The 27917-nt window shown below is 43.7% G+C and overlaps 1 protein-coding gene across 4 annotated transcripts; it reads left to right on the top strand.

Moving 5' to 3' along the window:
- The first annotated feature begins 962 nt into the window (after positions 1–962).
- clmna (calmin a) lies at positions 963–27026 on the top strand. Of its 4 annotated transcripts, none has more exons than XM_047157470.2 (13): positions 963–1340; positions 16973–17034; positions 19764–19859; positions 20023–20106; positions 20213–20305; positions 20592–20785; positions 20883–21076; positions 21221–21303; positions 21399–23390; positions 24285–24472; positions 24834–24927; positions 25439–25494; positions 26290–27026. In XM_047157470.2, exons 1-13 carry the CDS (start codon positions 1256–1258, stop codon positions 26468–26470), a joined length of 3402 nt encoding a protein of 1133 aa, XP_047013426.1. In that variant the 5' UTR covers positions 963–1255; the 3' UTR covers positions 26471–27026. The 4 variants fall into 4 exon arrangements, with proteins under 4 accessions (XP_047013426.1, XP_017331506.1, XP_017331507.1 ...); XM_017476017.3 differs by having other exon boundaries at positions 25436–25494; XM_017476018.3 differs by having other exon boundaries at positions 24831–24927.
- The last annotated feature ends 891 nt before the right edge of the window (positions 27027–27917 follow it).

Raw genomic sequence — 27917 nt, 5'->3', positions numbered from 1 at the left:
CATCCCACTGTGGTTAAAAATACCCTAAGGAAGAGGTAATATCGCCAATCTGGCAACATTATAAAGCAGGTCTACACGGCAGGTCCCATATTCAAAGCTTTTACAATCCTTCAGGGATACTGCAGTGGGCCGGGTTGCCATGTTCTGTACTTTAACTGATAATTGGCCTATTTAAAAGAAAAACTGGGCTAGTAGATGTTTTTTCTTCGTCAGATAAATGTTATCATATTATATATATTATCTATATATAATGCTTATTTATCTATTATTTTAAAATCATATCATACAATACATATGTTCATGATACATTTGATTTAGTCCTGATGCTTCCTTCACAGGAAGACATGCTAAAGTGAACGCTGGGTTAAAGTCAGAAACGTAAGGATTAAAATTAGTTATGATTTCTAAATCTCAATAAAAGGTGCTATATTCGATTTTTATTTTATTTTATTCCTTACTTGTACAAATAACTCTGTAGATATATGTAGGACATGACACACACACAAAAAAAACAAACCCAACAACAATAAAAACCTCCCCCAGTGTCGCCGATGCGACCGTGGCCTTAGCAGAAGTGCATTAAGTCGCTGAGAAAAACTTGTTTGGAAACAAACTTCTGGTCTGGAAGGTTGTTTGTGTTTGGATTTGCCTACTGTCTGCGGGCCATCGTAGAACCTGGGTTTAACATGGGAGAAACGTCGAACCCACTTAACTGTTATAGATCTAACCTTTTAACAAACAAACAAACAAATAAATAACGGTGCATTCATTTACCTAATGCACCTTTAAGGAACCATAAAGGTGGAAAACAAGATATAGGTTACAGGAATGTTCGAGATGAATTAAGAGGGATTCGATGGGTACTTGGCAACCTTGATCGTTATACTCTGGCAACCCGGGCTTGTAGGCGTGCATGGAGAATGACGGGAAATCTGACCCAGGTGCTGCTACCATTGCACTGCATTTCACACACACACACACACACACACACACACACACGGAGAGCGAGGGAGTGTAGGAGGAGTAGTAATAGTGCTGCTGCAGGAAAGTCGGTGCACCTTCATCATCATCATCATCATCATCATTATCATCATGCGCGAGCCGGAGTCAGAAACAGCAGCAGCAGATGTTCCTCTCCTCTAGACTGGAGGATTTTCGCACAGCTGCACGCATGGGCACCGAGAGGCTCCGAGGAATATTTTAAAGGGAAAAGAGTTTTCCCCCGCACCAGGTGGAGAGGAGCTGCTCTGCCATCATGGCCGGCCAGGAGTGGACCGACTGGTTCGAGCGGGAGGAACTGATCGGGCAGATCAGCGACATCCGAGTGCAAAACCTCCAAGGTAAGTGTTCTGCACTCCTCCTCCATCACCACCACCACCATCATCATCATCATCATCATCATGGACCTGCGCTAAACAGAAAAGCATGCACAAACTTCAAAGTTGCCTGAAACTACCGGTTCTGCTACAAACCCAAACATCACCGCGGGGATGTTTCCGTTTCGTTTCTCATCAAAAAAACAAAACAAATATCCACAAGTTGCTGCAAGGCGTGCGAGCCTATCTCCAGGTCTGAGTCATACTAAAACATACAAAACAACAGTTTTAGCAGCTCAGACTTGATGAAGGAGCTCTGCGTAATTCATCCCGCAGTGTTTTCACGCAGGACTGCGCGATATTATCGTTACCGCGATATTCCAATACACGCTTCCGATATCTCCACGATATCTCTATACCGCGCCTGCTTTATTTACGTGTTGTCTCCTCTGCAGTCTCACAGTCAAATCAATTCCTAGCTAATTATGTTGTTACACACATTCATGGTCAGAAGGTTGCTATAGGAAGTTGCGCAAGAGCGAGAGCGCGGTTCTACGGGATATCGGCACGACGCGAGCCACGGGTATAAAGGTACGTTCACACATGCAGCAACAGAGCGACCGGAGACCAATGAGAGCCGGTGACTAGGTGTGGGCGTGTCCAGTGACACGAAAAAGTCGAGAAAAGTTATGCAAATTTGAAGCGAATTGGTGCGGCGACTACCGATGAGCGTGAAGACAGTAGAGCGCGCGTGATCCGTGATTCGCCATGCCGCCTGCGAATTGTTTTGTGGGCCCCGACGGTCTGGCCGCGACGCTGCTTCTCCTTCATCTCGTAGGATATGATTCATATAGTGAATTTTATACGCGAACGCTCTCCCTCCCGAGTGTTTCATTTTAGCGTCAAGAACACAGATTTGTTGTGAAAAGTTGAATGCTTTTTTTGTGCCACCCACTGATAAATGTTACTGTGGCAACCTGTATTTGTAAATGATTCTTCAAACGATATGCTTGCGTTTATAAACGACACCTGAAACGATACACTTACATTTCTAAACAACTCTTAACTGGTACTTGCACTTTAAAATGACTCAGTAAGTGATACACTTACAGCTGTAAACTTTTCTTGAAATTGCATATTCATTTATCAACGACTCCTCAAATTGTTCACTTACATATACTTACTCAAATGATACCTTTACATTTGAAAACGACTCCTCAAATGATGCACGTACATTTTCTAAAAGACTCCTCAAACGGAACACGTACATTTCTAAATGACTCCTCAAATGATGCATGTACATTTTCTAAACGACTCCTCAAATGATTCACGTACATTTGAAAACGACTCCTCAAACGGTACATGTACATTTCTAAACGACTCCTCAAATGATACACGTACATTTCTAAACGACTCCTCAAATGATACATGTACATTTTCTAAACGACTCCTTAAACGGTACACATACATTTCTAAACGACTCCTTAAATGATACACGTACATTTGAAAACGACTCCTCAAACGGTACATGTACATTTCTAAACGACTCCTCAAATGATACATGTACATTTCTAAACGACTCCTCAAATGATACACGTACATTTTCTAAACGACTCCTCAAACGGTACACGTACATCTCTAAACGACTCCTCAAATGATGCACGGACATTTTATCCCATGAGAAGTTGCAGCTTATAACACTGCACTGGTGTCTTTTTGGTAACCATAGCAACACGACAGCTAGCGACTGATGAACGGGGTTAATCCTGTTATTTTCAACTCGCAATAAAGACAACGTACATTTATATAATATTTGTAGCGTAATGTTGAACATCTTTATGCATTATTTCCTCTTCTCCCCTATATATATATATATATATATATATATATATATATATATATATATATATATATATAATTTTACACAGTCGCACATGCTTACTAAGAGTTCATCTGACACTGTAGATATTGTACAGATCCATGTTATTTTTTTATTGATCAGTTATTAGTTTTGCTCCGTGGTGGGGTTTCATTAAATTTGAGTTATTCTGAGATCGTGGGATATGAGAGAAGTTTCCACAGGTGGAAATGAATCACGGGGGTTTTACAGTAAAGCTGTCTGTCTGCTGTGGCTTTGCTCCGTCTGGCCTTCAGCGCTGTCACGGGCTCTGTTCTTTGGTGCGTAAACAAATATACAAGTCTAAAATCGGTCGTTCTTTTCTCATGAGCTTCACACGTTCGATCTCGCGTGTTTCGTTAACACTCACGGTATTGACTTGACCTCTCCGGTGACGAATTTCGGTCCGGATCAACTCGCGTAATCACTGCGGGGGTTAATCCGACACTGTTCAGCGTGTTAATTCAGGGGATTTCGCTTTGTGTGTCAGTTTGGCGTGTGCTTATTATCGGTTATACGATACGTAACAACGTTGTTCTCATGGAATTACTTTTTAAAACATCGCTACGACGCCGATCTTCTGTTTGATGGGAGACAGACTTGTGTTTGTGAGATGAAGCCTGCCTCGTTTTGAAGGCATTGTTGATTTTACCTCAAACCAGCGAACTACTGTATGGTCAGAGTTATTGAATTAACAATCGAATATTCCTCTTTGTTGTTTAATCTAAGGCAAATACTTCTGAGTGTGTGTGTGTGTGTGTGTGTGTGTGTGTGTGTGTGTGTGTGTGTGTGTGAAAAACCCAAGAGATCAGCAGTTTCTTAAATACTCAAACCTGCCTCAACAACCGTTAGAGTCACTGAGATCAGACTCCCCTCCCCCCTCCGCTCCCCCATCTGATGGAAAAAGGCTTATTCCTGTGAGAAAATCTGAAAAAAAATGAAGCTGTGTGTGTGTGTGTGTGTGTGTGTGTGTGTGTGTGTGTGTGTGTGTGTGTTTGTGTGTGTTGATACGGATGTTAAATGTGAAAATTAAACCTTTTGAGCTGTTTCCACTACAAGAACTGACTTGCACAAGTCTCCCTTTATCTTCACGACAAAGATAAGACGGAAAACGCGCCACTCTTTGGACTGCTCGGTTCTCTCTCCTCCGTCTTCCGCGCTTCCTGTCGTGACGAACTGCCGATTCAATCCTTGCTGTGAATCTGTGAGGTGGTGTTGAAAAGCGTGTTGCTGTGGTTAAACATCTTTCCGTACCTTTCTGTCTGGATTTCCTCAAGAGGATCCTCGTAAAAAAGCGTTCCCTTTCGGATTGTTCCGTTAGCGAAACACCGTTAAAGCGGGCCGGAGAGCTGTTTATTAAATCGCTACGGTTTGAGATGCTGTTTAAGGGTCACTAGTGCCTCAGTGTTCTCCACGTCAGAGCTTACGATGAAACTAGGTTTTAGTTTGCGTCATGAATCGGCGTGATCCGGGCTCGCGTACAAAAAGTAAGCTCGCGTAAACCGAAACGTTCTTCGTGACGTTTTGTTTACGCTCCGGCGTCTCCTCGCTCAGTACTCCCAGTTCTTTTGGTTAATGTTTGTGGGACGCCTCTGATCGATTTCCCGCCTCTTCTCGGCTTCAAAATATCTTGCTTTTCTCCCGTACGCAGCTCTCTGATCTTCATGTCGGTTTATCTTTTTTAAGCGACAAACGAGGTCGTCGCAGGTGAAACTGAAGGCTAAAACCAAGACTAGATATTCAGAGCCAGTTATTGTTTAAACAGTCGATCTAACAGGACACGCTATAATCAAACTAATCAGAAATAATTCCGATAATCAAACCTTTCTTTATTATTGTGTCCTGTAATTTATATCTGTAATTGTTGCTAGCTTGTTGGCTGGGTTATTGAGAGAGCTAGTTAGCAAGCTAGCTAGTCCATAGTGTAATCTGATCTCGTGAATATAGATTTGATGCTAGATGTGCGAAACCCGCTAGCCAAGTGGACTGATTGAAATCTGACTACTACAGCATTCTACTCTAGTGGTTAATTTGTCTTCCATGTTATCCCAGTCGATGCTTCCCGATTGATTTGCTTAATGTTAGCTTGTGTGTGTGTGTGTGTGTGTGTGTGTGTGTGTGAAGACGCGGCAAGGAAACGCACTCCTCGTTGAGCTCTAATTGAAACTGCAACTTCCTCCTCAGTCACTGTCGAGAGTTCCACCTCCTCTTATCTCTAGAATTGATGTAAACGTGGTGTTTAAAAGTCGTACCACGAGGTTCGCCTGTTTTCCTCTAGACATCCTTTCAGGATCGTCGCATTAATCACCTTGACTTCCTCGACTGCTTCCAAAATGGCCTGGATGACGAAATTCCTGCCTGGGAATGTATCTAAAAGCTGTCGAGTCCAGTGGAAGGTGAAGGTAGAAATGGGAAATCCCAGGTTGTCGTCACGGTGACGGCAGGATCGGAACTCGTCACACTGTTGATTTTAGTTACGAGTGGTCATGAAGGTCTGTTACGAGGCCCAGACGCGAAGATGGAAGCTTTTCCGTCGAAGAGTGTGACATCTGCTCGAGCGTTCAGATGTGAGTGCCGGGACGGGAACGCGGCAGTAGAACAGAGGGGCTCGGTCACACTCGGCCGTTTTTGGACGGCGAATTGTCAAGCTAGATGAGTTTTCATACAAAGTGGGATGGGAAATATTCTTGTAAGGACCTACTACTGACATGACTGTTAATACCACCTGACACCCAGAATCTTAACCTTAACCTTGTTTTTTTGGGGTTTTTTTTTGTTTTTTTGTCCTGCCTGTTTGTAAAACCGTTTTGACCTTATAAGGTCGAAACTGTCCGATATTACTATGTTTGTGGGGACATTTTGAAACCACCACGATATAAAGCATTCACACATTCCTACCATGTTTACTGTTTAATCAGGTTTTCCTGTTTAGACCTTAAATGTCAGATATTCCAATACTTGTGGGGACATTTGGTCCCTACCATGATGTACATAGGATGTCCCCCACACGCATATTTTGGCTTGCTTGATTTATTTATTTATTTATTTATTTATAAACAAAAACAGGTTTTATTTGTGGGGACCAGCTACAGGATTGTCGCCACAAGGAAAACCTGTTTTTGTTTCGTAGAATAATCCAAAACGAAACGAAAACTAAACAAACCAAAACACCCCTACATGAGCCGAAAGGTGTGTGTGTGTGTGTGTGTGTGTGTGTGTGTGTGTTGGCAAATAAAAATAAAAAATCGGGTCTTGCTTTCCTTGTGGGGACATAAAAACAGGGCCCCCTGAAACACACGGGTTTTTGCTGTGTGTTTTCTTGTGAGGCCCAGCCAATTGTCTGCAGCAGGATAAAAATGTCAGATATTCCTATCCTTGTGGGGACATTTATATACCCCCCCCACACACACACACACACACACACATACACATATACACACACAAACTGCCCCTTTTGGAATGTCGTATTCCACAACGGGGGAGTTTTTCAAAAGCCATGTTGTAGTGAATGTAGGTCGCATTGTTCCAGATTCCGGACCGTAGATTTGGACGAAGCCTTCCACCCTCTTCCCTCCGCTCTCCTCTTTTTACTCCGTCAATACTGCGCTGTGCTGCACTCCTCACACTCCAGCGTCCACTTCACACTGAGCGAAGTCAGTTACCTTTCCCGTCTTCGCCCTGTAAGCGTGCCGCGATTGTTTAAACGTCGTGAAACCGGCGCCGGACTGCAGAACTGTTGAGTCACCCGTGTTGTTTTAGACGGGATCAACAACGCACTATTAGCCCATTGTGGAAAATAATCTATTATCTAATCCAGTGCTTCTAGGAAGCCCGCAGCCGTCTCCGGAGAACGCTGTTTAATTGCTCTTCCTGCTGAGATGCGATGTAAATCCCCCCCAGAGCTGCGCTGGTGCACGTTGCACTCTATCATTTCGATCATGAACAGTGCTGTACATCATTACTGGAGAATCTGTTGAATATTTACACACGCAAAAGAAAAAAAAACCTCAGAACAAAACAACGAAAGCTGTTGCTGTTGTGTTGCTGTATCGGTGTTCGGAAATCGCCTTAAGGAAAGCTCCTTTAAATATGGTTCTGGTGCTGATTTGTTGGTTGGTGTTGTATTTTCCTTATTCCCTGTGAGAGGTTAGCGGTTGTGTTGCGTACCGAGCTGAGGTCACAAAGGGACATTGTTTGCACAGTTACAGTTGTGTTCAGTAGGAGAGGAGAAAGGAAAAAGAGCTTCTTTTCTCACTCAAGATTTTGTAGCTACGTTCAGCTTCGTATTAATAAGAAACCGCACAGTGTAGACGATGGAGACGTCGCGCTCGGACTTCTCGAATGCGTCGCAGCTAAACGTCGCAGAGTTGCGTCGACTTACAGCATGGACTCGACTCGGCTTTCTCTGCGTCTGTATTTACTAACAGAATTTCGCTTCCGTAATGGCAGAGTGGGCGGGGCTAAACCTGGTCCAGTATTGCTTAGGCTTTACCCTCACCGGTTTCGTCAGAACTAAGAGCACACGCTTGGACGCTGACTTCGTATCTGAGCACCGAATCTGATTCCGCTGAGTAAAATTTCACGTTGTCTTCACATAAACGCCACTTTTTGACTTCATCTTTAGGGACGGTCTCCGGTGTCCGCGCTTTGTAACGGTCAGTGAGTTTTCCAACTTGGGAACGTCTTCGGAATGGACGTTCGAGAACCTTTAAAAAAAATAGCTATAAACGGATAAAAAGCTTGCCATGTCATTCGTTAGTAAATTAAACATTGTAACTATTGACAAGTTGCTGTTGTATAAGAAGAAATAAAATGCTTTGGATGTGATGTTTCATAGGAAAATAATCAAAGTTGTGGATTATTTCCTATAACAGCAAGCCCCCCCCAAGTGTTTCATTCTTTACACTTGACACACGGGGTCAAAACATCGGCGGAGATGGCACAACATGAGAATAATTTATACTCGAAACCTGAAAGGTTAAGGAAATAAGGTACCGAGAAACAAATCTTGGACTTCGAACCAAGAGGCTGTGTAAACAGACAAACTAATGAAAGGCTCGACACAGGACAGGTGAACACATTAGGGTAATCGCACAATGACTTGCCTTCTAAGTGTCAACATGTCGGATGGAATGACTTCGTTTTCCACCTCGGCACGTTCACGGAAATGGCGAGTACTACCTCGAGTCGACGAGTTGCAATTTCAAGTGAAGGGCGTGTGTTCTTTGGCTTTTATTGGTTGAAGGTGGGGAATTACAAGTTGCACCCTCGAGTCCAACGCCGAATTAGTGATGTACCAAAAAATTTAGGGGGGGGTCGTCTCTGACTTATAGTGGAAGACTCCAGACACGAAATAAATGTCTAAGTCCTTAGTACAGCGCTGACCATTCTGACCACTGACATGAATGAGTTGAGTTAAAAAAAAAAAGGTCAGTTTTGATTCCTGTAGCAGTACCCTTCTGTAGTCTGTCTGTCTATATATTAATGCATAATGCGTATGAAAACCTTTTATGCCTGAGCTCTTATATAATCTGTTTTGTGTAACTGCATCATCATCATCAGAAAATCCCAGTGTGTGTGAAGTGGGAGTGCTGTCTATATATCTAGTTCTCACAACTGCATACGGATGTGGATATGCATATGAAAACCCCTGCAACCAAGCTCTTATATAAACCGAGTGTGAGAGAGAGAGAGAGAGAGAGAGAGAGAGAGAGACAGACTGTAGTAAGCAGAGTGTTTCTCTCCTCATGCTCTCTCTCAGCCAGTTTATCTTTAACATCCACCTCCGCAGCGATGCAGGCATGAATTCACGCTAACATTTACAGACCGATGTCTCATGTTGTTCTTTAACATTTTTTGTTTATGTAACTCGTACACCGTGCTGACACGGCTGCCATTTCTACATCTTGCTGGATTTAATGCAACAACACAGAAACTGTGGTGTGGTCCTGATTATTGACTGTCTGATAATATCATTTGAAGCTAATGTGTGTGTGTGTGTGAGAGAGAGAGAGAGAGAGAGAGAGAGTTATTGGCACCCTGACCCAGTGGAACGCTTTATCTATACCAAAGAAAAATCATTCTCATGTGGGCTCCTTTTTAAAATAATAATAATAAGAATTTCTCTGGAAAGATCTGTATATGTGGCAGCATTGCTGACCCCCTTAAGGATTATTTGAATGATCGATTCTTGAAAAAATGATTTCAGTCCTCGGAGTCCCTAGGAACTCTGTTGTTGTCGGTAACCATGTTCTGTTTCCATGGGGTATTAATATGAGGTTGCACACAAGTGAATTAGCTTCGTCATCCATTACCATGGGGAAAAACAAAGAACTTTTCAATACAAAAGAGAAAGACGGTTGTTGATTTGAACAAATCGGGGAACGGATATAATGGGTATATGTTCTGGTGGTGGATCATTTGGGTTTTCTTGGTGCTGTCGTTGAGGCTGGTGGATCAGGGGCTCTTATGAAGATTGATATTTCAGCCCAAAACTTGGTTACATCTGCCAAGAGGTTCTGATTGGCCGTAAATGGACCGTTCTCCATTATGATAAGCCGAACAATACTTCCAAACCAACTCGGAAATGGTTAACGAGACGCACAGTTATGCAATGACTCATTATCGAGTATTTGAACCATATAGAAAATCTGTGGTGTGAATTGAACTGGCAGGTCCACATGCCCAAACCTAAGAATATAAAAGAGCTTCAAATGTTTTGCATGGAGGAGTGAACCAAGACATTACAAAAGAGTCTGAGGGCTGCTGTTCTCGCCAGGGCAGGTGTGTTTAAAATATATAGACACTTTTTTATTTTATTTTTTTTTCCATGAAGGGTGCCAATACTTCTGGAGGTGTGTGATGATGGCTGTACATACTGTAGTTGCATAATCTTTCAGAACAACGTAAGAAGCCTTTCTGGTAAATGAACTCCTTCAGAAGTGCATGTTAAAAGGTCTTGCGTCATTCGTTTGTAAACCTGTAAAGTCAGTGTGGTGTTCGAGGTGCTGAGGTAAGCGTAATTTTCCGTCATGTGAGGACATCGTGAAGCGGTTTTATTAGATGCAGGTGTTTCTACCGGCTGGAGAAATGCTGCTGAATAAGGCAAAGCTCGCACACTGGAGTGTTTTTCCTCCCTCCGTTTGTTCTTCACTCGGTCTTCCATCTTCTGGTTATGAATTAAAAGGCCTGTAAAGCTGATTTAATTGATTATCCCCTTTAAGAGATTGTACTTCACAGTTTAATACCATGATCTCTCGCTCGCTTAGTGCTGTATATTATTACTAGACAATTTATTCAAATTTTGAAGTCTCACAGAACAAAGCTAGAAGAAAAAAATTGACGTTCGGATGGGCGTGGCCGATTTTTTATTTTTTATTTTTTCCCCTTTTTTCAGTCTTTCTTGCGTTCTTTATTTCTTGAGGACAATACACATTCATACATGTTCTTTTTTTATGATGTGGTTAAGAAAAAGAGCCACTAGGACCAAAAATAAATCAACGTGTTTTAATGTTACACAGGTAAAACAGGTTAAAAACACGCCGCCACACGCGATACAATCTCGACACTAATCGACGTGCGCGTGATGGTGACGTGCTGTGACTGAAAGCAGGACACACGTGTGTAAATCCGTGTCCAAAAGGATCCAAAAATCGTCGTCGAAGTCCGTAGTTGGGGTGGAAACGAAGGCAGAGATAACATCACTTGAGAATAATTTATAATCAAAACATGAAAACAAAAGCGAGGGTCAAAACCAGGGAAGGTGGAGGCAGGGCATAAGATACGGAGAAACACGTCTTGGACTCGATGCTCGAAATGCATGACAAGACTTCGCAACAAGAGGGCATAAACAGACAGACTAATCAAAGGCGTAACACAGAACAGGTGAACACAGTAAGGTAATCATACAATGACAGGACTAGTGTGAAGACAGACAAAAACAAAACAACGTGAAGGCAGTGTTTATCGCATTTGGAAACGTTCCGTGTGCTCAGAGATGGAATTTGTGCCAGTTGACAGCAACAGAACTTAACAACAAGGGCTAAGAATCAGACTTTATGTTCCGGGACGTGATTGACTCAGATCTAGACGCTAATCTTCTGTCAATCATGGAAGACTTCTCACCTTCTGCAACACCACAGACACCCATGTTAGCACAGATGGTAAACATCTGACTAGCATTGCTGCTTGCTAGTTGCTATCACAGTGACTGTAGCGTGAGATGACTCGGCATTTTCCGTTTGATAATAGCTGGGCATGGTAGGCGAGTGAACAAATAAGGATTAATACTGATTAATCATAAACATTTGATGAGGGACTCATCATACACCGCTTATCAAAATGAATCATGCTTTAATGTTATATTTCCATAAACAAACTGTGCTCACAGTAGACATTATGGCCATTTAGATATGACCACAGAAGACAGCACATGAGTAATCACTGTTTACAGCATTTTTTTTTTGTCTTATACCGATAGTGGCAAAGCGTCGGAGAATAAATAGTGTCTATATGTTTGAGCAAATTAATGAGAAAATGGTTTTTGTCCTTCAATTGATTAAAAATAGCTTAACAAACACTCCGTGGAATCAGTGTGTCTCTTTCTTTTGCTCTTGTGCCGACACACATTTGCACGCACTTAATTTATCTTCCTTGTCCTCTTTTGAGCGGTCGAGAACATCCACTCGGCTCTTCCACTAGCACTCGGCCCGCTCTGTGCTGAGACGTTGCAGCTGGAGGGCTTCTTTGTGATTTTCTCTTTCCTAAAGATGGGATCAAGTGTCTTTCTGTCGAGTGCCAACTGGGCTTTACTTTCCTGAAAGCACCAGCATATCACCAGACCTGTTGTTTCAGGGTAAGCTAAGTACCAACTGGGGTGGTTGGGGGTGGGGGGGGCTCATTTGGGTTGGGGGTTGGGGGTTTGAACCCCACCTCCACCCCCTGTGAACGGAGTTTGCTGTTTCACCCCGTGATTTGGAATTTCTTCTTGGTATTCCGGTTTCCTCCCCCAGTCCAAAGATATGCATTGTAAGCTGATTGGCATTTCCAAAATTGTCAAAGGGGGGGGGCATGGTGGCCTAATGGTTAGCCCATTTGGGTTAGGGGTTGGGGGTTTGAATCCCGCCTCCACCCTGTGTGTGTGGAATTTGTGTGTTCACCCCGTGATTTGGAATTTCTTCTTGGAATTCCGGTTTCCTTCCCCGGTCCAAAGACGATGCGTTGTAAGCTGATTGGCACTTCGAAATTTCTCTATAGTTTGTAAACAGTGGTGTGAATATGTGTGTGATTATGTCCTGCAATGTGTTGGCAATCCCGTCCAAGGTGTCCCCCACCTTCTGCCCCAAGTCCCCTGGGATAGGCTCCGGGCTCCCCTGTAACCCTGTGCAGGATAACTGGTACAGAAAATGGATGAATGAATAAGTACCACCTATATAGAACATCTATACTGTATATGTTTATATAGACAATTAAAGTGTCACGTGATCTCTATAAATTCACCTGTTCCTGGAAACCGCACGGTCTTAGAGGACATATCTAAACAGACAGTATCATGAAGACTGAGTAACAATTAAGGTTTGGTTAAAGTTTGGATTAAGGTGCCATTAAATCCATTAATAAAAATGGAAATAACATGGCAGTGGAATGGAATGGAATAAGTGCCTGGGTAAGGATGTCACTGGTATGAGAAGCAACCACGAAACCGACGGTAACTCTGAAGAAGTTGGGAGATCCACGTCTCTTATGAGAGAAGCTGTTTACATGACAACCATAGCCTGGACACTCTACAAACCTGGGCTTTATGGAAGAGTAGCAAGTCGCATGAAATCCCTTCAGGAGTTTTCCAAAAGACATGGGGAAAATAGTTTCTCTGGTCTGATGAGAGCAAATCTTGGCCTTGGCGCAGAATGCCACGTTTGGCAGAAACCCAACACTGAGTATCGCCGTCCGCACAGCGAAGCTCGGTGGTGGTAGCATCATGCCGAGTTAACCTTGGCTTTTGGCTTGCTTCTTTGACTAATCCCCTCTCTACCCGGTCGCCGACTTTTGCCGGACGGCCAACTGTAATCCGAGTCGTATCGTATCGTCCCGTAATCTTTCCATCTTTGGAAGAATCTCTTCGAATCTTTCCAACTATGTGGAGCAAGTCTTCCATTTAGGTCTTTATTATACCAATACGTATTCTTAGTAATTACATCATCCCTCTCTGTGTGTGTGTGTGTGTTTCCTTATTCGTAAATCCTCCACAGAAAAGCCTTAATTTAAAGCAGTGTAACCGGGCCAGTGAAAACACTGACATGCTTACAATGGATGGACTGGAACCTTTAAACGCTAACACGTGTCACAGCACCATGACTGTTATTTCTAGTCTTTTGAATAAAGACGCTACAGTGTATGAGGGAACAAGGAGTGCATTTATCATCTTTAGCTCTGTGGGGTCAGGCCCTGTTCATAGGAGGGAAAATAACATTAAGTTCCTCTAGAGGGTAAGTTTAATGGCCGTGCATTTAAATGGAAGTGCGTTTCATATGAGCTTGTTGAACCCCTGAGTCATTCTGCAGACTTTTTTTATTTTATTCCCTTTCTCTGAGAGTGTGGCATGTGGAGGGGGGTTGGGGTTATTTTCTTCTAAGTAATCAAGTATAGAAGTGGTGTACGATACGGGTGACACATAAGGACGGAAACACACAGGGGCATGCCTTTATGGGAGAATAATGTTGACGTGGAGTTGCTGTTAAGTTTTAACACACTGATGTTGATTATTTTCGCGTGTGTGTTTTGTTACTCTTCTAACACGGTACGTTTCCAACGATTGCACTTTGTATTTTGTAGTTCTTGCACGTTTTATCGTTCAGTGCAGCTATAAAAAGCCGCTCCCTTCACCTCTTACCGTCATGAAGACTTTCCCATGTTAGAAAGCTCTAACACTGGAGACTCCTTCCCCTTCCATAAACATAGGAAACATCACCATATCTACAAGTACATGCATTTCTAATACTGTCCGTGCTTTTCCGGCTGTAACGCTGACCGTGAATCACGCTAGATATCGTTGTTTATTATTCCTGTGCTGTGAAACTTCCCCTTGTTTTGTAGCTGCTTCAGTAAAATGAGATTATCCCTAAAAAAAAAAAAAAAAAATTGAATGTTTTCTCTTTGCATTTTTCATGACTGGCAGCAGAGAAAGCCACGCTCTTAGCATGCCCGCATCAGACCACTTGATCCGATCGGATTTTTAAGTATGTGCGTGTAACCTGAGCCGGCTGTTTTCTTTATCGTGTTGTTCGGAATCTGCGAAGGTAGCGAAGCACGGAGCTCGTACGGCGTCGGCGTGCAGCTTTCGCCCGCCTCAGGAATAGCACAGCGCCGCGCTGAGCTGAGCCTGCGAGAGCTGACGTGCATGCCGTGTGTAGGATTTGTTAGTCTAATCTTGCAAATCATCACAGACCTCACGGCCATGACGGATGGAGTGGATTTAAGCTTGATGCGAAAAAGCCTGCGCACTGTTATTGCTTTTTAGGTCTCGACGCAGATCGGAGCGTTTATTTTGCGAATGCTGGAATCGTCGATGTACAACAGGGGTGTTGGAGTAAGATTTGTAAAAGGTCCAGCTACGTAAAATTCCTCGCTCGTAGAAGTAAATGACCAACATGACTGAACGGTGACGACAAATAAAATATACAAATTTTAATGCTTAACCATGAGCGATTTACTTCACACCTATAATGTTTAATGTTCCTGTTATCACTTGCGTTATAGCACCTATAAACATCCATCCAACCATTTTCCGTACCACTTATCCTACACGGGGTCATGGGGAACCTGGAGCCTATCCCAGGGATCTCGGGGCACAAGATGGAGGACACCCTGGACGGGGTGCCAACCCGTTGCAGGACACACTCGCACACATTCAGAATTTTTGGGAACGCCAATCAGTCTACAACGCATGTCTTTGAACCGGGGGAGGAAACCGGAGTACCCGGAGGAAACCGTGCGAAGAATATGCAACGTAAATGCTTTAAAGGTCTAATTCAAGGAACAAGCTGCACCAAGAAATATCCATCTTCAAGTTTAAAAAAAAAAAAAAAGTATAAATTTTTGGGCAATCTTATTAACTTCAAGAGACAGAAGAAAAATGTCTCATCCTTTTAATCAATTTTAAAAACAATTAACCTTTGGGATATTTCTGATGTGAGTTTCTGTATAAGAGGAATAAGACACTTCAGTAAATGTTGTTGTGGGAAAGTAACTTTAGGGTAGTAACAGTAGCTCCTTACTTTTCCTCGACCTTATAAAAGATTTTGCGAGTTTCCACTCAGATTAGTGTGTGCAGCCTGGTGAACGTGTGCTGTTGTGTGTGTGTGTGTGTGTGTGTGTGTGTGTGTGTGTGTGTGTGTGTGTTAGCCTGGCCTCCCCGCTCGTCCGCTCGGTCATTATTCCATCATGTCATTTGCACAGCGCGTATTGATCTCAGCGAATGGAGGCCCTTTGGGGGTTTTTTTTCCCCCTTGAACTGAAGAATGAATGAAGGAAGCTCTGGCTGAAGTGGCGCTCCCACGAGGATGGGTCCGCGTCCTGTTGAGTTATTTATTTACATGGTCTGAATGCTAATGAGGCGCCTCTGTAGTAGAGCGGGGACAAAACTTAACTTGAGTAGCAGCAACACACTCTATTAAGAAGACGACGGAGTGGACGGCGCCAGGCGGACCGTATAACGCGTCTCGTTCTGTCAGGCCTTCACGGTCACGTTTTAGTTTCAGCTTTATTTCAGATGGACGCTGAATACACAAGGATACGACCTTTGCTCTCGGTGCTCGACACGCTCCCAAATGCTTGCTACAACACGCTGAACTCTGCACGCCTAAGATCAATGCAGTGTTTTCATCTTCGTAATTCTTGGCATTTGGACTGAAAGAGTGCAAAATGATAATAAACCAATTGCTAGCGCATGCTTATTATGAGGAATTGCGCTATCATGACTACGTCCTGTTTTCTCGAGGTTCCTGTTTGATTAATACACTTCCTTTTCTGCAATCACACGGCATGCTGAAGGTCATCATCGGAGAGTAGTTAGGCAAAACTATTTAAAGGAAAAAAATTGAAACACAATCTGTGAAGTTAGCATTGATTTTTTTTTCTCATTTAAACAAGTTTATATATTCTGAGCATTCTGTTAAATGGTAAAATGTCATTGTTGCCGTACGGCAACAACACGCCATAATGGAACTGTGGTATTTTGCATTTATGAATTGAAACAGGCCTACATCGCAAATCTAAATCTAATAGTATATTTAAATTAAAGTCAGAAAAAACGTTGTCATTTCAGACATTTTGCAATTGCGTCTTTATTTTCTAAATTCTGTGTTTTAAGAGAAAGAATTAAAAAGATTCTTCTCCCAAAACATGTCTGGTTGTAATTTTTGTCTGTATTTTGAGCGAGTAAATCCATCCACGTACTTTTTACAGCTGTAGTTCCCTTCTAGAAGATAGAACTTTTTACACGCTTAAACCTCTGCAACTTGTACTCTGTAAAATGCATTAACTGGAATCGTAATCTCATACGTTTTGTGTTATTTTTGACTGTATGGTGCCACCATTGCACATTGTTGTCATACGGCAACAATTTACCCCACAAAATTAATTTTCCAACATTTTTAATATATTTAATATATATATATATAATTTTTTTTTGACGTAAATCTAATGATCCATGCCGTAGAGGGTTCAACTTCATGAAATTTTTGTTTTGTTTTGTTTCTTTCAGTTGAGAGAGAAGTCGTTCAGAAGCGGACCTTCACAAGATGGATGAATCTGCATCTAGAGAAGGTTTGTGCGAGTTAATTTGTTAGCAAGAGATCCTGACCATCCTGATTTTGCAGAGTAAAGGCGACCCTGGCTCACTGAGGAAGGAGATTAGATTGACCTAATGGTGGCTAGCTTGCTAGCCAACCTAGCTCCGGGTTTAGATATATAATCGGTTAAAAAAAATTTCACTTAATGTTAGCCAGCTTGCTACTAAACAAGATAGCTAAGTTTTTTTTTTAGTTACATATTGAAGCATTTTACCTCAGTTTAACCAGTTTAATATCAATAAATAATGACAATGTTAGCTAAGCTACTTAGTTAGCTGACTAGCGCTAGTGCAGTGCTGTGCTTAGCAAACTGGCTAGCTTGTGTTATGTTTTTAATCCATTACGTAGCTCAAAGCAGTATATCAAGGAGGAAAAAAGGGCTAGTGGTGATATCATGATGAAGTTTGTGTTTAAATTTAAAACTTCAGCTCGACCCTTTTTTGCCCCAGGGATGCAAAATCAGGCCGTGTGAATGAGATGTAGGCCGCTTTACTCCTGACGAACGAGTCGCGAACACACGGCTACGGCGGTGACACGCGATAACAGGAAGTGCACGTGTCTCTTCCCTTGCCATGAATTATGAATGAATGAAATGGAATTGACATTAATGATGTATTAGGCGATTGGTGAAAGTTACATCTTCAACACTGTGCCGTGGTTTTTATTCTTTCACCTCATTAGGTTTTAATTGATCTTGTTTGGGCTCTTTGGGGTTTCCTCCTCCTCTACGTCTACATCACTTTCTCTTTCATTCCTCACCGCACATTTGCATTACACTTTGCTCACTGCGGGTAGCCGTGTGACTTCTCGTTAAAACCCAGTGCCTTTGTCCTCTCTGTCCATCGACTATCGGGCTTCTAGTGTTTCAGACAGCTCGGAGACGAGAAGGCTGCCATTCACGGCGTGCTTCGCACTGACAGAAAGCGTCGAGTGATGAGTCTTTTGTTTTGCAGCACAATGAGTCTTTATCGTGTTGTTCAGAGCTTGGCTTCTGAACAGAACGACGACCCACTAATTAACAATCACACATTTGTATTCATTATTTTGTCTCTCAACTACGATTCATTGGCTCAAATTCTGGAAAGTTCCCCACACAGTCATGGCTTTGCCATGAAGGGCACTAGGGGGTGCCACAATTACCCTGAAATGTCCTTAGCTGGTGTCTTGCAATGAACCGGTGTCCCACCCAAGGTGTATTCCCGCCTCACGCCCGGTATTCCTGGGATATGCTCCGGATCCACAGCAACCGTGACCAGAATAAAGCGTTTACTAAAGATCAATTACAGTATAAATGATGCTCTGTAGCACGTGCAGTGCTAACCAATGGCCATTTTTATGGTCAATTTTGACACTTGTTTTTGTTTTTTCAATTGTAGCATCATTATTGGGAGTCCCAAAGATACAACATGCAAAACATCAGCTTGCATGGTTGAAACATTTCCTAGCATATTATAACGACCCGTGGAAAAATTTGCATGAAATTTGGACGCAGTCCTCAAAATGTTCCGATGATGTAAAAGTCATCTTTGATCTAACATTCAAGCGTGATATCTTAAGAACACGTTAGCTTAGAGGTTGTCACGTTTGTCTCGCACCTCCGGGGTCGGCGGTTCAATTCCTGCCTCCGCCCTGCATGCATGGAGTTTGCATGTTCTCCCCGTGCTTCGGGGGTTTCCTCCGGGTACGCCGGTTTCCTCCCCAGTCCAAAAAACATGCGTTGTAGGCCGGTTGGCCTACATTTCCAAATTTCGGAATTGATCTAAACAGGGGAAAGAACACATCAAGGATAAATGTCTGAAATTGTTTTTCTTCAATAGCTTCCTTCTTGTTTGAAGTATATTTTAAGGGAATTTTCAGGCATAACCATTTGTAGATCGAAGGAAGAGCCTTCTTGGTGGCAGAGGCAGCACTGGTATCAGGTTCTACAGTCATGGAGAAAAAGAAAGTACACCCTCCTTCAATTCTCTGTCTCAAACTGCAAAGACCTCAGCCCCTTTGAGCTGCTCTGGCGGGATCTTAAGACAGCTGTGCATATATGAATGTTGTAAAGAAGCGTGAGAGATTGATAAACTCCTACAGAAAACGTTTAATTCGCTGTTGCTATGGGTTGTTACTGAATTATAGGGTGTACTTTTATTATTTCCCCACCTGGTTTCTGAATGTTGGGAGAAAATGACTACATTTATTTGTAGAAGTTGGTGAGGACCACCCAATTGTTATTTAGGCCCTGATAAATAACAACCTAGAATTGAAGGAGGGTGTACTTTCTTTGTCCCATGACTGCACTTGTTTATTTTTGGGTTATCAGATAAACTGTCAAGGAGGAGTTTGCAGCACTGGGTTTTGTAGGAAATGCATATCATCCATCTCTAAATCTAAGTATGGAGAGTTTTAATGGCTGGTTTGAGTCAGGGAATCTGAGAAGTAGGTATTTTGCCTCTGCGCCACAGGGTCTAGGCGTTATGGGCCAGAACTTAATCCTGCAGATTGATTTGACTCCTCTGGCTTTCTGGAGTGAAGTCAAGGGAGCACTACCGGTTTCCACCAAGTCTCGCTGATGGATCTCTACGATCACTAGGATGACCATCCTGTACGAACATGTGGATGTTACGTCATATAGAAAATATACTTATCTTAAAAGGATTAGAAAAGTTAGTCCATCAAATTACACTGAACCTTACATTTCCTCTCTACTTCCTGTAGTGTAATCCTCCACTGATGGTGCACGATCTTTTCCGTGACATCCGAGATGGGCGGGTCCTCATGGCCTTGCTGGAGGAGCTGTCAGGATGCAGGCTGGTGAGAATCTTCCGGAATAACGGATTTAAAAAATAAATAAATAAATAAATAACCCGGATCCTTTCGATAAACGCGCGAGGTTTTTCCGAAAATATTTGATTTCCTCTCTGTTTATCAATTGCAGGGGAAATATTAAAATTCAGATTTATTTATTATTTTTCAGCTGCATGAGTTCAAACCGTCCGCGCATCGCATTTTCCGGCTTAATAACATAGCCAGGGTGTTGGCGTTCCTGGAGGAAAGAAACGTAAGTATTGAGTCATGAAGCAGTAAGATTAAAGCATTCCGAATGCATGTTGTTGAAAACACCTCGTTGGCACGATCGTGTGTGACGAGTCACTTATCTGATCCAGGTAAAGCTGGTCAGCATCGACGCCGCCGATGTCGCTGATGGCAATTCGTCCATTGTGCTCGGGCTTATCTGGAATATCATCCTCTTTTTCCAGGTAAAGATATCACATGCTTGTCTCTCTTCGCTTATCTGGCATTGACTGACACAAATTGCGTTTTGCTTTATAAAGCGCAGTGCGGGGCGGAAAAAGAAAAATTGTGCCAAATTCTAACTAAAATGAAAATAATAAAGGCAAAAGGTTTTCCTTAAATCTAAATCCGCCCTCTTACTCGCATTAATTTAGTTCAATTTCAGTAATTTACTTCAATTCAGTTACGCTTATGATAATATTTGTGTACTTTTCATGCAGTGTATGAAATTTGTATCTCGTCCCCTCCCAGATAAAAGAGCTTACAGGAAACATAAGGAACCAATTCCCGTCCACTTCCAGCCTGTCGTCCATCCCAACCAGCTCGGACTCGGACATGTCGCTGTCCAGCACGCCGTCGGACGAGAAGAAGCCTTCCATCGTTGCCAGGGATCATGGAAAAGCCATAAAGACTCTCTTACACTGGGTCCAGAGACGTACCAGGAAGTAAGTGTTCCTGAGGATGACGAGGCCTTTCTGAGGAGCAGTCAGGAGCTGTGTGTATTCCAATGCTCACTGCTTATCATCCTGTGTTTTTATATAGATATGGTGTGGCAGTCCAGGATTTTGGCAAGAGCTGGAAAAGTGGTCTTGCCTTTCTTGCAGTCATCAAGTCCATTGACCCCAGTCTGGTGGACATGAGGAGAGCTCTGCTCAGGTCACCCAGAGAGAACATCGAAGAGGCCTTCAGGACGGCGCATTACAGCCTGGGCATCCCACGACTTCTGGAGCCTGAAGGTACCCCTGCCTCCCTAAATGATTTGGTGTGATTTCTTTTTTTTGATCATTCATGCACTCAGACTTGCATTGGAAAGCTCCTGCAACAGTAAAAACAATTGGATCAGCAACAGTGGTGTAGTAAAATGAAACGTATCTCCTCAGACGTAACCCTGAATCGTCCTGACGAACAGTCCATAATGACCTACGTGTCCCAGTTTCTGGAGCACTTTCCAGGAATCGAGGAGGTAAGATCCTGCGAATGTCATCCATCAGATTATAAATATCAAGTAACGTGTTTAAGATGTGATTTATGTGCTGTCCGATTGCTGTTTTCCTGAAGGATGAGCCTTCGGATATCCTGGAGAGGAATAAGGTCAGTGCGCGGATGACAGAGCCGCCGGTTAAGAACGGAGTTCAGAGGAAGAGAGAAAAGTCCAGTTTAGTGAAGAGGGACTGGGTTCAGCCTCCACCCAAGATCTTTATCTCCTCAGTGGTTAAAGATCAAGAGCAAAAACGTTCTCCTGTCCCACTTCAAACGGTAGATGACCGACCTTGGGACAGCGAGGACTCCTCAGTGGGTTCGAGCCCCAGTACTACAGAAAATCGGCCTCCGAGTCGCCCCCAGGGCCTGAACAAAGACGCGTCCTCTCCCTTGAGCTCCCCGCAGCCGTCTCTCACCGACTCGGCTATGGATTTCCCAGAATCGTGGGCTGAGACGCCTAGTGAACTTCCACAGTCGTGCAGCAACGACTCCCTGAGAGATTCCACCTCAGCAGGCGATCTGACCTCACTGGGTTCTCCACTGGAATCAGAGAGGGGCCTGCAAGATCAGGTAGATTCAGAGTTGTTTGTTGATGAGGGAAACTTCTCGCTCAGCTTAGAGGCTAGATCCGCGTTGCTGTCCGAGGAAGAGGACGCTTATAGGTACATTTTAGATCTTAAGGAAGAAGAATCTGCCAGTGATGTGCCCAATGAGGATATCATGACAAACTCAAACGCCCAGGAACCTTGTCCCGAGACGAATCCAGATAAACCCGCATCTTCCGATCCTTCCTATGGGGACGGTGACTCTGGGTACTATCCAGATCAGAAGGATATCGCCGCAACTCAACCAGATGATGTCAGCGAGAGTTTGCTGTCCCCTGACTCTAATAAACCCGATGCTGGTGTTGAAAATGAATCGGAGAACCTGGCTGAATATTGCGAAGAAAGTCTCGAGTCTTCCAACACCGAAGAAGCTGTACAGAAGGTCTCTACGGAATCAGATCAAACAAACGTTTTTGAGGACGACCAAGAGTGGCCTGTCGTTCAGTACGAGAGGATTTCCATTTCAGGGAGTGAAGAGGACATTGAAGAATTTGGCACGGAGTTGCGTGAAGAGCCTCTTGATGAGGAAATGGAGGGAAACCAGATGCCAGATGTGTTCAGTGGCAGGATGGAGGATGGTGCTGCAGAGGAACATCACCGTTTCAGAAAGACTGAAGATGTAGATCAGGTGCCGGGAACTGAGCAGGACGGTCCGAAGCCAGAAGATAAAGCAGACCAGATCAGTACCGAGTACGAGCTTCCTCAGATCCCCACAAACAGCAGCCAGCCTGGGGCAACAGATTCTGAGGCAGAGATCCAAGAGAAAGAGGAACAGAAGTCTGGCGCTGAGGATTCAAGCAAAACCGAAGAGCCAACAATGAAAGATTTGAGTGAATCCTACCAACAGGTGACCGACAGGCTGGTGGAAACGAGCTTTCCCGAGGTTGAAGAAGAGAAGCTGGAATCCAGTCCTGTGAAGAAGCGGTCGTGTGAAGAAACAAGTCAGGGTGATTTAAGCCTTGTTCAAGAGGACGTCGTCGCTAAAAACGAGTCGGAGGACGAGCTGAATGCAACCCAAGGTCTTCCCGAGACTGAAAACGGGGCCGTCGAAGACGTGAGCACAAAAGAAGACGACGCATCATCCGGTCTGCAAAACATCAGTCATTCCAAAGCTTCAGAAGATGACCTGATTGAAATCAACACGACCATGCCAGTATCTGTGACCTCTCAGAGTAATACCCTTGTTACTGACCTCCCCACACCTGAGGCCTTGGACCAGCCAAATCCTGGCGCTCCATCCTGTGAAGAAGATGAGCGGTCCTTCAGTCCGCCGACGCCCAGCGTAGTAGACCAGCCGTATGATAATGAGAATGAAGGACAGGCCACTTGGGAGGAGACCAAGATTCTGGATACGGAGCGGGCGGAGAGGTACCGTGCGGAGCTCCGGCTGTCGCTCAGCGTGACTCCTCTGCAACCCGCGCCCTCGCAACCTGCGCTTACTGACTCTGACAGTGCGCAGGAAAAGGTGATTACCGTACGTAATTAGGGCCATATAACCAGGACAGACAGGATATTGTGAATTGAATTGGATGAACTGGATTATCAGGAAATAGTAGCAGCGATAATGACCTTATCTCATGTTTATGGAAGGCTATAACCGCGCTGGATACGCTTCTATTTGTGTTACTTGTGTAGTGTCTCACTGGACCTAGGTGGATGTTTGAAGTTTTCTCTCAGCCTGGAGGAAATTATATCACTTTCACTGCATGACTTGTGATTTTCTCACACACACACACACACACACACACATTGATTAAATATTAAATAGCTCACCCGGGGAGATGAAGATATTTCTAGCGGAAACTCTTTTCCTTCAGTAAATGGATCAGACCTTTGCATTTCGGATGATTTTCCCCGTCGGTATCAGTAATCTCACTGCAGTTATGAAACGGTCTGTTTATTTAGATCAGTGCTTTCAGAAGAACGTTTAGAGGTGATTTGGAAGTATGATGATGTACCACAGTAGGGTTCCAAAATCTGAGTCCACTACCAAGAAGGATTAAGATTAAGAAATGTGTATAATCGTTTTTGGAAGGAGTCTCCAGTGTCAGCACTAAAGCTGAGTCTTCTCGGCACGTTTCTGTGGGTTTTTATGTTGTTGTTGTTGTTGTTTTTGTTTGTTTTGTTTTTTTCTTTTGGACTTGAATTACTGAGGAAGGATTTCGTATTCAATTCTATTCTATTCTACAAAATGTGATGAACTCTAAACAGCTCTTGGTAGCAAACTCGGACTTTTAAACCCTACCGTGGAGTGAGATTTAGTTTAATAATCAGGCAGTCTCGCCTTGTCTTCCTGATGTACACTGTGTTTTTATATGTGTATGGAAATAATAATCGTTGGGTTTTAAACTCCGTGCAGGTTGATTATGGGGTTGTGGAGTCTCCGGGACAGAGTCCGTTCGGGCTTTGGGTTGGACACCCAGGAGAATGGGGCCTGATGGAGACGGACCTGGACGCAGAGATCGAGCGCAATAACCGAGAAGAACAGAAAAACAGAGAGGAACAGGAGAACTCCGCCTCCGCCAGAGAAAACACGGACGTGCCGAGGTACCGTGCTATTATTAGAGCCACGGCCGAGTGAGAAAACCGCCTCTTTTTGTTTTTTTTTTCTTTTCTTTTCCCTTCTAAAGGACGTAACCTCACATGAATGTCCTTCAAATGACCTTAAATGGTGTACTTAATGGTGTTTGGGTTTTGAAATGCAGCTAAACCTGTAGATTTCCTTTTGTAGATAAACGACACGATAGACATTTCTTCCCGATTCCGTCGACGCTCTTAGGTCTGACACGCTGGTGTTAAAGTGGACTTTTTGTTCCATTAAACTGGGGTTGATGAATGGAATGATCGCAAGGCCATGGGAAAGGTGTGTAAGTTTGTATTTTTTTTTTTTTTCACACCGTTCAAGCAGGGACGAAGCTGTCAGAGAGCGAAGCACTGAAGATGAAAACCAGCCACCGGCAGCTTTGAGCGAACCAGAAGTGGCGGATGTGAAAGAAGCGAAGGTTTGTACTGTAATTAATCAAAAGCTAAAGAGGCTTTCTATCGGTGCTTTTAGAATGTTTAGTCCACTTTAATGGAACCTTGGTGCGTTTCCCAACCGTTTTCCCAACCCAGCTCTGTCCTTTGGCTCACGTCAATTTTTTAAATGGCACACGGCATGTTTGGTTCACTTCCTGCAGACGAGTCGATTCAGAGTCGATTCGCGTTCAGGCTGCAAGTGATTCAATGTAGAACTTGACCGAGACCACACTTGCTCGGGCGCTCTCGGACCGGTTGTTTCGGTTCGCGCCCGAGTGTGATCGTGTACCACGCCGAGACGGAAAACACACCGGGTTTTGAGTCGATTCAATTCGACTCGGTCTACGTGCTGCGTTTATGAAAGCACCCCAAAAATCCCTGTGACTTTCTGCTCACTATTCCTCATGAATATATGAAGATAACAATCGTTTTTCAAATGAACCGTCAATTTATCTCTTCACTGATGTTTAATCATATCCTGTTGTCTTTCAGCAGCCCAGAGAAAACGGAGAATCCCCCGCTGCCATCACGACAAATCATGCGGACGAAAGGTACTAAACTTGCACGCTGTGTTTCTCATCTCTCACATAGCGTGTGCAGAAATCTGAATGCCCAACCCTAAACCATTACTCCACCCAGCGCAGTCAAAATCGATGCAAAACATCTCCCGCACTGAGCAGCTGTTTCAGACAGCTGATTGGAGCTTGAGGCGTTTCTCTAAACCTGCCTGTGTGAACAAGTCTGTTCCTGTTAGAGTCACACCAATTACACTGAAAACATTCTGTCACTATGGCATGTTGTCCTGCTAAAGAGATATTATCTCACACCCCTATAGAGCTTTCTCAATTTCTTATAAGTAATAATGTTGATGATGATCAACATGACACAGACACCACACCTCTTTCATAGGGACTGACACAGACACCACCACACCTCACTGGTACTGACACGTACTGAGACCACACCCCCTCATGGAGACAAATGAGCACCAAGGACACACCTCCTTCACTGTGATTGATATATATATATAAAATATATAGGCCACAGCTCCTTCATTGTGACTGACATACAGAGGCCACGCCTCCTTTACTGTGCCTGACCATCAGAGGCCACACCTCCTTCTACAGAGTGGCCACACCTCTTTAACTGTGACTAATGTACAGAGAGGCCATACCTGCTTAACTGAGACTGACCGGAATAATGGCCACACCTGATGAGCACTGAGGCCACACCTCCATCACTGAGACTAACAGACACAAAGGCCACACCTCTATCACTGGGCCACGCCTTTTGATTAGCGTAATCCTGGTACAGTGTGTAACGGATGTTCTGTCTGAATTCTGCAGGTGTGTGATGTGTAATAAGAAGGTGTGCAGTCCTGCACGGAGTCCACAGCGCGCAAATCACCCGGGGCTCTCCGAAGTCGACTTCCTGCTGCTCATGTGGTTCCTCCTCTACTGCCTGTTCGTCCTGCCTCACATGGACATACGGACGATCTCCCGCTTCCTGCTCAACCTGGACGAATGAAAACGCGGGATCAGATGAATTATCGCAGGATTAATCTGCTTGCTTTCTTCCACAGCTCACGTACGGTGAACGAACCTTCCTGAAGAACTGACAGCACGTTGCCATATCTGTACATTTTAAATCCAGGTTGCCAGGTTTACAGCTGTTCTATAAGCCTACGCACTGCATCTTCTGGACACCAATGCTTAAAAAGTCAATATTTTAACGAGAAGATTAATATTACGAATAACCAATAATCATTTTGTTTTGGTATGGTAATGCTTATGCTGATTGACATTTCGATTGTCGGTTATTTTATTTTATTTTAAGCTCGTAACGGAATTGCCATCACCAGGAAGGAGTTATTTGACACACCACCTGTGTTCAGGCTGTATTTTTATTTTTTATTTCTTTTATTGCACTCTCGAGATCAAGTCTGGCCCTTTAAGAACTTCTAATGGAACTTATTTTGGAAGGAATATGATGGAAATCCCCTCGTTTTTATTCACCTGATTAATAAATCATGGACATTACTGTCGCTCCAATGATGAAATGCAAAATTGTGGTAGTAAAATTTTTTTTTAAAATACCGCCATTTATATTTGTTTTGTCAGTTAAAAGCGAATCCACCCTGAACGACTTCCACGTGGATACGTATTACCAACAGTGCAGACGTCGATGGCGTCCGAGATCGATTCCGAGTTTTATTCGCGTCCGTCTCTTCCGTTCGAGCCCCTGCTGATCAGCAGCGCCGCTGGGATTTAGCCCTTGCTTCATGTCTGTGTAAAGAGATTGTGTTTGATGCAGCGGCGCTTTAGTGGTTTACTCTCTCCAGATTTCTCTCCCTTCCTTGTCTATACACTCTGCTCAAACAGATCAGCTTCCAAAGCTTTCACGCTGATCCCGGCATCGACGCCGTCGCAACCGTCATCTCGGAGATCACCGTATCCACGTTGAGTGTCCGAGTCGTGTAGCCGCGTTGCATTCTGGGACTTTTGAGTCTCCACTAGTTCTACGATGAATTATTATTATTATTATTATTATTTTTTGTGATTGCGGCCAAAATCGCTCGATTTTACTGCGGCGTTTTCAGAATTTTGCGATGCAACTTTGCGTGGTTTTTTTGTGTGTGTGTGCTTTGTGCGGTATTTTGGGTTTTTTTTTTTTTTTTTTTTTTTTTTTTTTTTTTTTACTCAAATCGGCGAAATCGCAATCGTACGAAATTGTTCCGCGCTCTTTCGCAGTGGCGTTTGTTGGCAAACGAGACCTTTTTTATCTGTACTCGTGTTCGACGCACGTGAATCGAAGACGGCTCCGGACGTTGCGACGACGTCGCGCGTCACGTCTCGGCGCTCCTAAGTCTGCGGGAAACCGTATTTTTACACGGTAATTATTCGGAATATTGCAAGCTCTTCGGGAATATTGCGGAGTTTGCTGGATTTTTGCGTCCGGTTCCACAATCGCAAAA

The sequence above is a fragment of the Ictalurus punctatus genome, chromosome 9, assembly GCF_001660625.3.
Source record: "Ictalurus punctatus breed USDA103 chromosome 9, Coco_2.0, whole genome shotgun sequence".
Classification (NCBI taxonomy): domain Eukaryota; kingdom Metazoa; phylum Chordata; class Actinopteri; order Siluriformes; family Ictaluridae; genus Ictalurus; species Ictalurus punctatus.
The sequence above is the reverse complement of the archived record's forward strand: the minus strand, read 5'-3'. Positions and strand labels throughout refer to the sequence as shown.